This window comes from Rhinoderma darwinii, chromosome 11 (assembly GCF_050947455.1).
Source record: "Rhinoderma darwinii isolate aRhiDar2 chromosome 11, aRhiDar2.hap1, whole genome shotgun sequence".
Taxonomy (NCBI): domain Eukaryota; kingdom Metazoa; phylum Chordata; class Amphibia; order Anura; family Rhinodermatidae; genus Rhinoderma; species Rhinoderma darwinii.
In genome coordinates, this window is record NC_134697.1 from 30,892,198 (window position 1) to 30,906,736 (window position 14,539).

The 14,539-nt window shown below is 43.1% G+C and overlaps 1 protein-coding gene across 4 annotated transcripts in view; it reads right to left on the reverse strand.

Moving 5' to 3' along the window:
* The window catches only part of IDE (insulin degrading enzyme), a 96,713-nt gene that overhangs the window by 24,106 nt on the left and 58,068 nt on the right, over positions 1-14,539 (reverse strand). For all 4 annotated transcript variants that reach the window (XM_075840991.1, XM_075840990.1, XM_075840989.1 and 1 more), the window contains exons 11-14: positions 13,858-13,961; positions 6,798-6,900; positions 6,128-6,250; positions 2,993-3,075 (exon numbers count right to left, since the gene is read on the reverse strand). In XM_075840991.1, coding sequence (XP_075697106.1) covers positions 2,993-3,075; positions 6,128-6,250; positions 6,798-6,900; positions 13,858-13,961 — 413 coding nt within the window. The remainder of the gene's footprint in view (positions 1-2,992; positions 3,076-6,127; positions 6,251-6,797; positions 6,901-13,857; positions 13,962-14,539) is intronic.

Consider the following 14,539-nt stretch of genomic DNA (forward strand, 5'->3'; position numbering starts at 1 on the left):
GAAACCCATTAGGGATTTTAGCTTTATGCTAATAAAATGGTGAAAATATATTGTTTTTCTAAATAAAAAGCACTGCCGTCACCTACATTATGGCGCCCATCTCCTTATGTAGGAGAGAGGGCACTTCTAATGTGGTGACAGAGCCTCTTTAAGGCCGGGTTTCCACGTACCATAAATGCTGCAGCATTTACAGTAGCAGCAAAGTGGATGAGATTTAGAAAATCTCATGCCCACGCTGCGTAGAAAAACACGCAGCGTAAATGTTAATAAACGGACCTGTGGTGCGGAATTTAATTCCGCAGCATGGCAACAATTTATGTTGCGTTTTTCTTGGCTTTCTGTTGCGGGTTTTGCATCCCCATTGAATTCAATAGGGGAAAACCCGCAACAGAAAATCAAGTGTTGCGACTTTTGCAACGATTACGCCCAAAAAGTCGCAACTCAGGAAAGAAAATATAAAAATCATCCTTACCCAGAACACCCTCCTTCCTGCAGTCTGGCCTCCTGGGATGACGTTTCATCCATGTGACCGCTGCAGCCAATCACAGGCTGCAGCATCACATGGGCTGCAACGTAATTGTAGCAGGCCGGACTATGTGTAGAGAAGAGTGAGGGGGTAGGTATGAGCGCTTTCTTCCGCAGCGGAGATTTCTTTTCGAAAAACCTCACAATTTTTCGGACTAAATGTTCCAGGTCGGATACGCTGCGTGATTTTTAAGCAGCGTATCCGACCCATGGGAACCTGGCCTAAAGGGGTTTTCCACTGACAACCGATCACCTACTCACCAGATAAGGTCATCAGTATATGATTGGTGTGGGTCTGACATCTGGACACCGCACCGATCAACTGCTGCAGCTGCCTCCGGGCACCGGACAAAATTGCCGGAAGCAGGTGGCTCCGGTCAAAAAGAACTAGCGGCCGAGCTAAAGCTCTGTTCCTATTTAAGTGAATAGGAACAGAACCGTAGTTCTGCCAAACTGCCACTATGAAGTGGTCTGAGCGATTAGCTGATCGGTGTGGGGTCCGGTTAGCGGACCCGCAGCGATCATATACTGATGCCCTATTAAGTGGATAGTAAAAAAATTAATACAGATAGATATCCACAGCACTCACTTCAAGGGTAGAAGAACACACTGCATATTCAGGGTGGTTACACCGCGTCAAGCTGCGCAGCGTATTCGCCCTGAGAACTGCAGGGAATGCGGTCCAAAAACCTGCACCACACTGGAGCGTTTTTCGGCCGTAAAATCAGCTGCGGAAATTATCGCACATACCCCCTCCCTCGGACGTCCGCTCCGGCCTCCCTGGATGACGTTGCAGGCCATGTGACCGCTGCAGTGGTCACATGGCCTGTAACGCCATCCACGGAGGCCGGACTGGAGAAGCAGGGAACTCTGGGTAATTCTAACCATTTATTTTCTTACTTGCGATCTTTGCGGCGGAATCACTGATTCCGCAGCAAATATCGCAGCACACACCACTTTGTTGCAGGTGTAAACACTGCATTGAATTCAATGGGAAAACCCGCAATGGAAGAGCTTGCTATTCCGCAGCATTAATGGACATGCTGCGGTTGAAGAAACAGCACCATGTGTCAATTTGTGAGCGGTTTTATCAGCTGCATTTTTCCACAATGTGGGGGACGAGATTTGTTGAAATTTCACCCACACTGCTGCTACTGTAATACGCTGCGGATTTTCCGCAATGGATTAGTTGCGGAAAATCAGCAGTGTTCACGCTGTGTGTTCATACCCTAAAATAGGAACTCCATTTCATTCGGTGGATAGGTCATCAGTTGTCAGAACATAGGGGGGGGGCTTAAAGGGGTTTTCCATTTCAGTTTACAGTACCAGCCATGTGGATGAGATTTGAACAAATCTCATTTACATGTCAGGGAACATTTTCATTCTGCGCATCTTCAATCCCTAGCATGCGTATTGCGTTGTGGATGTGCACAGTGGATTTGACCCTGCAAAATGTAAAACACCAAGTGTGCGGGTAGCCTTAAACCACAATTTACCGCATGGATTCTGGTCTTTCCTGTTCACTTACAAAAATAAAAAACGGTTAAAGGTTATGGAAACCTTTGATCGCTATTTTTTTGGGGATATATGCATGTATACCAAGCACTTTTGTAATATACTTTTATTAAATATGCTGCTTAGTTTTTGTTCTGCAGCTTCTATAAACAAAACATAGACCAGCTTACTGTTTGATTCGGCTGACAAGGCCGTCCTGCAGCTTCTGACCGTCCAGCTGACTGCAGCGCATTTATGCCTCCGACAACCCATCTAACCCTTAAGGGTACAGTCACACTTGGGTATTTTGTGCCATTTTTTTTTTTTTTTTAAGCCAACAGTAATTTCACAGCAGAATTACCCATAGAATTGAAGCCTATGATGAAACTGTATCCAAAACACGCAACAAAGAAAACACTGCGTAAAGTATTTTATAGAAGCTGCAGAACAGAAACAAGGAAACATTTTTAATATGAGTAGATTACAGAAGTGCTTAGCATCCCAAAATGAATCCATTAAAAAAAAAAAAAAAAAAAGTCAAAGGTTTCCATAGTCTTTAATGTTTCTCCAGGTTAAGTTACTTTGTATTTGGTCAATGCTACTCTCCATCATGCAGGAAGACTGAAATACTTGGCTATAACCCATTAAGCAGTTCATGCTGCAGTTGTTTCATTTCGGACATAGCAGAATTCAATATTAGCCATAAACATAAGATAAATGATCCAGTTATGGCCAGTGCAGGGCATATGACAGTTTTATTGAAGTTCAAGCAATAAAAAAAAATATAAGCCCATAAAGCGTTCAGTGTCAGCACATTTTCTACAAATCCAGCAATTCTAGCCTGCCACAAATATTAGTGAGCGCTTATTATCCATGCTTGGAAGACAGTCGCTCTTAATTAGTATACAGATTCTTCGCATGGAATGTAAATAGCTTATAATATCAAAACAACTTGTAATGGGTGTATACCTACCTAAAGAACTCAAAGTTGAGGCACGCTTTAGGAAGAAAGAATTTATCGTCTTGCTTAAACCATAATTTGCTCATTGCAGTGTCCTATAAAAACAAGACAGAAAATACACTCAGACAGGAAGAGGAATTAGTACTTAAAGTCAAGTTACCGCCCAGTGTTACCTAGATTCTGCAAAGTAAACTCCTAACTCAAAAGTAACGGGAAAAAAAAAAAACCAATCTTTTCACCAGGGTCCTCTTGGCTAAGACAAAGGAGTTGATTCCATTGCGTGCGGTGCGGTCCCAGAGGCAACAGCAGCATTGCCAGCAAGAAATCCTGGTACCTGGCTTGTCTGATGACGAGAGTGGCAGAACTGGAGAAGGCCCGTCCATCCCCACGATGTAAAGTTGACTGAAGTCCTGGAAGCCCCGACCAAAAAAAAAAAAAAAACACACAGAAGAGTATGCGAAAATAGCACCCGAAATAAGGACGCTGCTGTGGGCTAGGAGCGGCTCATGACTGTGTACTGGCTGTCCTGTCCAGCAGGAGATGCACCAGAAATATATCTGGTGTACTCAAGATATGGAGGTTGATTAGTGAGGAGGGGTAGGTAAGGCTTACCATACTTACCCCCCCAGGGAAGGCCAACTACACTTCCAGTACACAGGGTAACAGCAGGAACACCCGCTCCGTGTACCATCCACTTACAAAATGGGACACTGGTGGGAAGCTGCAAGGGGGAACGACAACAACCCTTAAGTAGGTGGGCCACAAAGGAACTTGTGCTCGTCCCGCTCGTCTTTATTGGCAGAGGAGAACAGCGCAGTGAGATAGACACCATGCACCTGCCATTAGAAGTAAAAGAAGGGGGACAGAGCCACCCTGTTTCCCAGCGAAGAGAAAACACAAAAAAAAACAAGCAGGAGCGCCGGATTCCTATGGACACTAAGATAAAACGGTCTGTAGGAGGACTATAATCTGCAGGAGGGGCAAACACTAATTTTGTGTGTCAAGTCTCCTAGTGACAACAGCATGTACCCACAGTCTGTGTCCCCCAATGAGAGGAACGATAAATCATCGATTATCTGGTTACAATGGCAACTGTCAGAGTAACATATATTAGGCAGCAAGTGGACAGTCAGGTGTAAGGACAGTCAGGCGTAAGGATCCGAGACACTGACCCAGTCTGGCAAGGACCAAATTGTAATGACTAGAGTATCTCCAACATGGCAGGTCTTGTGGAGCGATCCCGGTGTGCAGTGGCTAGCACCTACCAAAAGGTAACTGGCAACAGGGTCATGGACTCACAGTATAAACAGGAGTTTGTGAGATGGAATCTGGTGCTACTGCCTTTTAAAAAAATAAATAAAATAATGCTCTAAAGACGCATTACCAGAACAGACTCCAATAAAAGCTAAAATCGCTCCGAACGTCGTAAAAATAGTTTTTCTAAATAAAAAGCACTGCTGTCACCTACATTACAGCGCCGATCTCCTTCTGTAGGAGACAGGACACTTATAATGTGGTGACAGAGTCTCTTTAAAGAGAACACGTCACCTGCCCAAATAACTGCAGCTGACAGATTGCAGGCGACTCAGATGCGGCCGCTTTGTTTTTTTTCTTCTAGCCCCCACCGTTGGAGAGATCGGTGCTTGATATGCAAATAAGACTTAGACTGTCAAGTGAGTGGGTAACAGTGACTTGATAAGGGGTAACCGCCAACTAGACAGTCAAAGGCCTCATTCACATATCAGACACCAGAACTAATGGCCCCGATATCTCAGGAACGGTGGGGGCTAGAAAAATAAAATGCGGCAGAATCGGAGCGGCAACTGCAATCTAAGGCTACATTCACACGTTAAAAACGGCCGTCACACGGCTGTTTTCAGAACAATGATGTTCTATGTGTGTATTCACACGGCCGTTTTCAGCGACCCAATATAATAGGACGTCATATTTTTGTCCATTTTCACGGCCAGATGGCCCCCATAGAAGTTAATAGATCAGTTTTTAACGGCTGTCAATACATGTAACAGTTAAAAACGGATCTGTGACATGGGGATCGGCAAGGGAACTGCTAGTTCCATTGCTGGCTATCAGCGGCATAGTCACCGATGCAGCGCCGTCTTCTTCAGGTCCGGTCTCTCATCAGATTTATGTTTGCAAATTGGATGTGCCAATTGTAGTTGTACTTTTTCAGAGGGCTGGGACAAAAAAAAAAAAAAGCCTGACCAATGAAATTCGTATTTTTAGCGGCCATGAAAAACAGACAGACTGACTGGAAATGGATGAAAATTTGGAGATACACTGATGCAAAATGGCCATGAAAAATTGACAGTTGTGTGAATGTAGACCAACTGATGTCAACTGCAATTTTTTGGGAAGGTGACTGGTGCTCTTTAAGCTATTGGTTTTAGGGCCTGTTCACATCAGCGTTGACTTTCGGTTCCGGGGATCCGTCAGAGATTTCCTTCGGGTGAACCCCGCAACGGAAAGTCAAACTGAAACCACAGCTTCTGTTTCTGTCACCATTGATATCAGTTTAAGGAGAAGATGCGAAAATAGCACCTGAAAAAAAAAAAAAAAAGGACGCTGCTGTGGGCTAGGAGCGGCTCATGACTGTGTACTGGCTGTCCTGTCCAGCAGGAGATGCACCAGAAATACATCTGGTGTACTCAAGATATGGAAGTCCCATAGTGGGGAGGGGTAGGTAGGCTTACCATACTTCGCCCCCCAGAAAAGGCCAACTACACTTTCAGTACACGGGGTAACAGCAGGAACACCCGCTCCGTGTACCATCCACTTACAAAATGGGACACTGGTGGGAAGCAGCAAGGGGGACGACAACAACCCTTAAGTAGGTGGGCCACAAAGGAACTTGTGCTCGTCCCGCTCGTCTTTATTGGCAGAGGAGAACAGCGCAGCGATATCAATGGTGACGGAAACAGAAGCTGTGGTTTCAGTTTAACTTTCCGTTGCGGGGTTCACCCGACAGAAACCTCCAACGGATCCCCGGAACGGAAAGCTAACGGTGATGTGAACAGACCCTAAGTGTTGGTTTACTGCTAGTGAGCCTACACAAAATATTATAAGGAGTTCGGACATTAAAACAGTCATGACATGTTACATTTTGTGATAAATGACAAAATATCTTACCTTGACCAGTGCAGGATAGGGCGTTGCATCCTTTTCTAGAGGGACAATCTCAAAATTTGTAGGAATAAATTCATTCTTCATTGGTAGATTAAACTTTCCATTTACATCAGCTTTTTGCCACTTCTTAAAAAAAAAAAAAAAAAAAGATAGATATGTGTTATATATATATATATATATGTATATATACACACACACACACACACACACAAAGTGATTGGATTATAATTAAATATCAGTATACCAATGTGGACTAAAACAGGCTTCAATAAACTCTGAATTATAAATGTATTATACGTAGGGACGATTTACAGAAAGTAAAAAATATTCCAAGTGATTGACAAACAGCAATTCTGGTTTGGGGCTATACATCTAAATTCTAAAGAATAATGTATATTTTCTACTCGAGATCTTTAAATGAGACAAGGTCCAGTATGGAGCCACATTGCATTACTGTAATGTAATATTACCGATATTTATTCCTTCAGAACAAAAACATTTATGGCACATCCACAGGGCAGCTCTGGGTCCCGCACCTATATTCAGAATGGTGGAAGGGGGCCCCGACCTAGTGAGGCAGCTGCCGGTTCCAAGTGAAGAATAAATGGAAAATGGCCGTGGTTGACTATTTCTAATAAAAAAAAATAAAAAAGTGATATTGTAATCTCCAAACCTCAATAACATCTGATGAGAGGTCTTCTTGCTTGTATTGTGTTCCATACCACTCTTCTGTACGGTCAGTTTTGCCCTCAAAAGACTTGGAAACAATGGCCACTCTGTAGGACAGAACACAAGTTAATGGGTGCATGGTCTCTAGCTCAGTAGAGATAAGCCTACACAAAGGTCTTATTACAATGCCCGATATTGGCCGTGAAAAAGAAAGCCCGATCAGCTCAATGTTCGGCGTTCCTTTCACATGTAGCGATCAGTAATGTATGGGGACGAGCTAGTATTACTACGACCAGTTCGCCCCCATACATTTCCATCATGTTGGCAGCAAATCTCCCGGTTTACCTTTCTATATAATAAAATGTTTAACCATTTTTTTTACATTTTCAATTGGTTCCGTAAAGATGTATTGCAGTTGTAGCTGGACGAGTAAGAGGAGAACACTTATATGGTCTCCGGAAGGTCCTGATTTGCAAGAATTTATAGAACTCTTTTTGAATGTTAAATTTTTGATATCAGAAAAGTAGCAAAGTGAATCCTCGTTATAGACGCCATTGATACGTGGGATACCTGTATGTAGCCAACTTGCGACAAAGCAGCAGAAGTGCTCGGATGAGCATTGTGCAGGTTCAATTCTTATCCGCTTTCCTCAAGCGGTGCACAGACTCAATAGAAAGTCTATAAAGTCCGTACACCGCTCGTATGACTTTCCAAAGAAAGACCATCAGAAATGAAGCGGCACGGCACTCACCCACGTGCTTCTGCCTCTTCGTTGAAGTGATTGGTAGGGGTCTCAGTGCTCGAACCCCCCCTGTCAAAAACTTAACATTTTCTGAATTTCTTTGAAGACTTAGACACCCCAAGAGGCATTTTTATACTTACATTTTCTTTTCTTACGAAGTTTCTTTTTACTTTCACTGTATGCTTTTCCAGCTTATCTCCTGTCTCCAGAACGGGGACACCTAAACCCCGTTCTGCCACTCTGTGTTGCAGTTGAACAGGTTAATTCAGACCGTGAAAAAGGTTATATGTGTCGTGAGCTATGAAAACAGCATAGCTCGCTGAGCTACATGGTTTCCGTAAGCCCCATAGAACTGAATGGTAGTTACAGAAACCGCATAGCTCACATGCTACGCTGCTTCCGCAACTGCTATTTACTACTATGGAGTTACGGAAACAGCACAGCTCAGCGAGCTATGCTGTTTTTGTTACTCCCGACCATATAACCAGGAACGATGTGCAGCCACATACACAGACATTAACGTTAATCAAGTGTCCTGATTAGGAATATACATGACCTCCAGCCTGGACATCATGTGTATTCAGAATTGTGACACTTCTCAATCTTTTCTGTGAGATTACAGCAAGCCACGCGTAATCTCGCGAGATTACGAGGTAAACGAGATTTAGTTTCCCTCGCTGGAAATCTCACAGAAAAGATTCAGAAGTGTCAGGATTCTGAATACACATGACGTCCAGGCTGGAGGTCATGTGTATTCATTATCAGGACCCTTGATTAACGTTAATGTCTGTGTATGTGGCTGCACATCGCGTTCTAGTAATGCCGCGATGCTGCTGTGTAAATGAATGGAGAGGAGTGCATGACGCTGACTGGTCAGCGTCACACACTCCTCTGTACAACGCCCACTTGGTCGAAAGTAAAAACACGCCCACTTGGACACAAACTCATTAGCATAAACCAAAAATCGCTAATAAAGTGGTAAAAATAGATAGTTTTTTTTAAAATAAAAAGCATCATGGTCACCTACATTATAGCGCCGATCTCCTTATGTAGGAGATAGGGCACTTATGTGGTGACAGAGCCTCTTTAACCCGGTTATTAAAGATTCATACATGTACAATTATACTTCACATTGAAATTGCAACACCAAGAAGGACAAGACGTAGATAATTTGCAGATCTTCCTCAATTTGCATATTCTAAGTACCTAGCTTAGATCTGTGTCATGTGGGCGGGGCATAAGGCAATGCTTTTTAGCCATATGAAGTCTCAAATATTGGATCAAGTGGTGTGGGATGGAACAAGTGGCATCGCACATAGACGTGCTAGTTATCACCACTTGTTGCAAACTGAAAGGGGACAGAATCTTTGAAATGAGACCTCGGTTATCACTCCAACAAAATCGCTACACGCCTAGGTCAGCGCTGTTCTACGTTGCGTGTCCCGGAGGTTGGGAGAGCAACGAACGGACCGCAAGAGGTACGGAGGCGAACCTCTGCACAGACAGATAGTCTGATTGGAGGAATGACGCGTATTGAGCCACTCTGTACTGTAAGTGAATGTGACGTCCAATTTCAAAGGCTAGAGCAGCAACCAGCGTCGACACAAATCAGGAGTTTGCACAATATTGGGCCTCGAGCCAGACGTCTAGCTACAGGCGACAATTCCAAAACTTTCCTTCTTGGTGTTGCAGTTTCAATGTACAGGCGTGTGTATATTACACATACAAGCTAACATTTCTACAGGTGATTTTTATTTTAGTGCGGAATGCCATTTAATGATAAACAGCATTTGTATTGTAAAATGAATACACATTCTGAAATGAAAACTCCATAAATAACCATAAAAGTTAAAAAGATCAATTAAGAATAAAACGCAGCCCGTTTCTTTTTATTTTTGCACAACCATAGCGTTCATGGTACACAGATAAAATGGAATAGGAGCCAGTATTCATCAAAAATACCAGCATCCAAGTCAATGGGGTCCGTTGGAATTTTTTGCAGAATCATCCAGCATATCCCTGATAAGACTTGATGCTAAAGATGTACTGATCATCCATGCGTTCAGGCTTACACTTCAATATTTTTTATTTCTCGATATTTCAGTGTTCAGTAGTTTGTGAATGTTTGTCAAAAGGGAGTTTACGTTTGGCTGTCCAGGTAGGTCAATAGCGAGGCCTGTGCTAAAGACCGACTATTATACTCTTACAAACATGTGAATCGGACAGTGGTTGGGTGAAGTGATAAACAGTTTGGCAGCCCCCATACACCACAGGTGAAAAAAAGCCATGAAAATCTATGTATATGGGCAGCTCAGACTCTGTTCACACTATTAATGGCCTATGTTCTTAAAAGAAATGAATAAATTTTTTAAATTTATGAATTAGATGATAGAAAATAAGAGAAAAATGTTTCATGTAAATTTTTCGATTATATATTTTCTGTACAAATTTATGGTGCAGCATCTTGCCTGAACGGTTTCTCTGAGCTGTGAACAGCAGTTCAGAGATTTGATTTGCTTTACAAAATGGCACCGGGAAAAGAAACACTGCGTTTTTCTACACTGTTTTTGATGCGGAAACCTCGTCGGAAAGCTTGCCAAAAGACATCCGAAAATGCCTCCCATTGATTTCAACGGGAGGCGGAGGAGTTTTTTCCCCGCGAGCGGAAAAACCGGCTCGCAGGAAAAAGAGACATGCCCCATCTTCGGGCGTTTACGCTTCTGACCTCCCATCGACATCAATGGGAGGCAGAAGCAGCACAATTCGCAGCGTTTGAATAGCCGCGGGTGAAAAAAGCCACGAAAAACAGCGTGCAGGCAGAAAATCTGCCTCAAAATTCCAGTGTGAACCCGGCCTAATGAGGTTGAGTTTTTGACTAGCGACAAAGACGTCACTGTACATGGAGGGGGAGGAGGCAAGAAGTGTACAGTGTCAAATATTATGACATCTGACTATTGATAACCACATACAGGATCCAACAAATTTTTAAACAGGTGCACAACGCAGCATTGTATCAGAAAACCGGTGTGACTCAAAGCCATTCTGCTAGCACTCACATTAATTTGTCAAATTTAGCAAAACCGTCCGTTTACACAAAGCTTATAGAAGCTCCAAATGTGCTACTTGAATATGTGACAGACTTGAAGTTCTGCTTACAAGAAAGCGATGCAGCCACGTGCAGCATTCAAGACTCTGCACAAGTCCTTTGTTTTTAGCCTTGTTGTTTTTTGCAGTTTGACGGATACCAGACAAGATGGGAAATGGAAAGAGTGTAAGCGACATTTCCCAGCACAGTCTGCAGGGTCTCATCAGCATGCAGGCTGTGCCACTACAGATGGCGGGCAGAATCCAATCAAAAAATTACTTTACAGATAATGGTGTTCCTTCTGTCTCTAGGGCTGCTTCTCTGCAATATTGTAAACAAGTTGTGCTTGCTTGCAGTGGAGGGAGCGCGTAAAACGAAATTTGATGGTGCAGGATGGAAATAGCAGAGCATATGGGCACTTATTACTGCCTTTTCAGGTCATGTTCTCTGCTTAGTAAACACAAATCTGCAGAAAGGGTAGAAAAAGGTCGGTATAGTAGAACATCCCTATTTAATCTCCACACTGCCCTTCTGTTTGCTGCTTGTTTTTCCCTTTAACAGAACACAAATTAAAATGTCCCTGCACGCTCCTCGCAGGACACGGTATGGGACCGTCAAAATAAACACATTTAGGAGTTGTGCGATTTAGACCCAAAAAAATTGTAATATGTAGGAGGATTGCAGTGCACACAGAATATCAAAATGTGAAGACCATTTTTGCCCAGTACTCATGCAAAAACAGATAGAAGAGAGTGATCCTGCGGAGGAAAGCCATTTTTGGTTTTTAATCTGGTCCTCCAGGAGATTAAATTTGGGTGATGTAATGTTGAAGTTCATTCCTAGAAACTCCATGATCCGAGATGGGATCAGGTAGGATTTCTTCTCATTGATGATCCAACTGAACCGCATTAACATGTCCCGTCTGGAGGGGGCCTTCACCCAAAAGTCGTCCAAGTAAGCCTTTACTCACACGACCGGTTATCATGGATCCCTCAGACTTCAGTCTATTGAGGGATCCAGGAAAACTGGTAAAAATAGGACATGGCCGTTTAACGGACAGTGTGAACAGCCCGGGAAAATATAGGATGCGTGTGAACACACACACACACACACACACACACTATTTTGTAACCTGTCTACACCACTTTTCAAACCCAGGCATTGTCCACATAAGTGAGCCACGTCTCCTGAAAAGAAAGCAGTCAACCTTCCACCCCCACTTCCAATACAAGCGGGCAGAAACCTTCATTGCAAAGATACAGATGTAGCCAAGTTTATCTTGACTGATAACTTGCTGCAACGTGACATCACAAAATAAAAAAAGCCATCGAAAAAGTCAAGGGTAAAAGTCTATTGACACTGTATTTAATGCATTAAGTCAAGATATAGATGGCTACATCTGTATCATGGCAGAGGGGCTTTTCTGGGGCTTAGGGCATGGTTGCCAGGCGGGTCTATGCTTCAAGGATGGGAGTCTTGGAGTGACGAGCAGTTCTTATGTCCAGTCTCTGGGAAGAGAACAATCTGGAAGGAGTAGGCTGTGGACAGCGTGGGTGGTTCTGGGCCAAAAGAGAACTCAACCGACGGTAGCTTTTGCAGTAATTTTATCCAAGTGCTTGCCGAAAAAAAAAAAAAAACTCTCCAACAATAGAAAGGCCAAAACAGTCTCTTTGGACTCCTGGTCAGCCACCCAAGACTTCCATCAAATAGAACGCTGCATGGCAGTGAGAAGCCGATGCACAAGCATTAAAAAGGAAAAATATAAATAAAGTATGGGGGACCCAGTATAGGAGTACCCCTGCCAAAAAACACTCACCATGTCCTGTTCCCACGACGAACAGAGCTGCACAGCAGGCCTCCTCAGCCACGTAAGGCCTGCAGTCTATGAGCCCCCGAAATAGTACCCTTGTGCAGGCCAGCACGATGCAGTGACGTCATCACATTGGTTCGGTCTCATAGGCTGCAGGCCTAACATGGCCTGTAACCTAGTGAATGGTGGCGCAGTATTCAATCGTACCTGCGTCCTGAGGATACAGAACCAAATCAGATTCCATATGTCACTGAAGCCCAGTGTCTCCCCTATGCTTGCCTTTGAGTATAGTAGACCTGATTGAGCCCCTTTAAACCACTTTCAGATACTACCAACATCAATCTGACCATTACAGACGTCATCCTCTAGCAGGTCACAAGCCCAATAGTATTAGGAATAACGCAGATTCTCCTTGAAGAGATCCAGCTGGTAGGAGTATCCACTTTAAAGCAATGCTCCCTCGGGAAAAAAAACCTGCAAATTAGCTAAATTCCAGAAGTAAGGAAAATTTTTTTTTTAATGCAACCTATGGGTGGCTATCCTAAATGCTCAACCAATTAACACTTTCACGGCGCATGTAATAGGTCAACTTTAAATTCTAGCCACAACAAGGGTTTAAGGATCTTGGTATATTAAATCTCAGAATCTTAACTTTTTATAAGATCCCACCATTATTCTAGGTGCGATATTCAGGGAGCCACAAAAAAGTTTACAGTTGAAGGGACAGCAGGAAGAAAGATCCCAGCCTGATACGGTCTTCTTGCAAAACCATATGGGGAAAAGAGCTTTTCTTCTCTGTACTTGGATTGTCACATTTAGGGCAGTGTCAGGTCTTTCACCCCCTACTAAGCAGTTATAAAGCTTTCCACCCCTGACAACTAAAATCAGACTATTGACTGACTACATGAATGTGAAGTGCTGGGTGGCATTTTCTGAAATTAGACACCTGGTACATTGGTAAAATATATGGGTATGGGCAAGAATACGATTTCTATATTTTATAAAATCAGCTTATATTTAAGTTTGTCAAATTTGCTAAAATTTTCCTGGCAGCGAATGGGTTAAAGAGCCTTAAAACACGGCAGACCGTCAAACTAGACACCCAATCCGTAAATAATATCTCACAGTTAATCAAAACCCTACTTTGTACTGACGAGGAGCAACAACTCCGAAACAGGGAATCTGGTCTAGCAAGAATAAAACAAACATTTAAAAGAGTTGATGCTTGCCCACTAGGCCATAAAGCAATCCCTGTTTTTGCCAATGGAAAGGTTAACTCTTGCAGAAAGGCCCCGTGGCAGGGTATATACAGTATGAGCACAATCAGAAGACCACGGTATATCAGCACTTTTACACCTTATAGGAGATGTCGAAGGAAAACAGGTGGCAGGCAATAAAAGCCGGGAAGTCGTCTATCAGAAACTTACCTGACATTCTCTGGCCTCAGTTTATCGAGCACCATTTCTATTAAATCCGGCCTGAATTCTTCTAGTAAATACTCAGCAGCCAAGACTTCTTCTAGAGGGTAATACTAAGAAGATAAAAAAAAACACAAAAAAACACACCCCCATGGGAGCCATTACTATCCAAGAGATATGAATTATGTATACATATGAATCTCAAGAAAAACACACGAAAGTGAACTTTAAAGATTTGCTTGCTTAAAAAGCTGCATCTTCAGTCTGCTTCATCTACAAATACCCAAGGAGAGGGAAGTAGGAAGTGTTGTCATTCAGGAGTCTGGGAAAGAGAGAGGACAACTGGTATGGGTGCAATTAGGGTATGTTCACACGCAGAGTCAAAAAGGTCTCAAAGTACGTAGCGGTTTTCAAGAGAAAACAGCTCCTGAGTTTGACGTTTTTTGTAGCGTTTTTTACGGCAGTTTTTGGGGCTTTTTTCAATAGAGTCTATGGAAAATGGCTCCGTCGGAACAGAACGCTGTTTTCCCATTGAAATCAATGGGCAGATGTTTGGAGGCGTTCTGCTTCCGATTTTTCGGACGTTTACAGCCGTGTGAACATACCCTCACAATTTCCACAGGAGTGGTCACTCTGCTTTCCCAGAAACTGCTCAACATATTTATAGGTTAAATAGCCTTTGCATCAAATA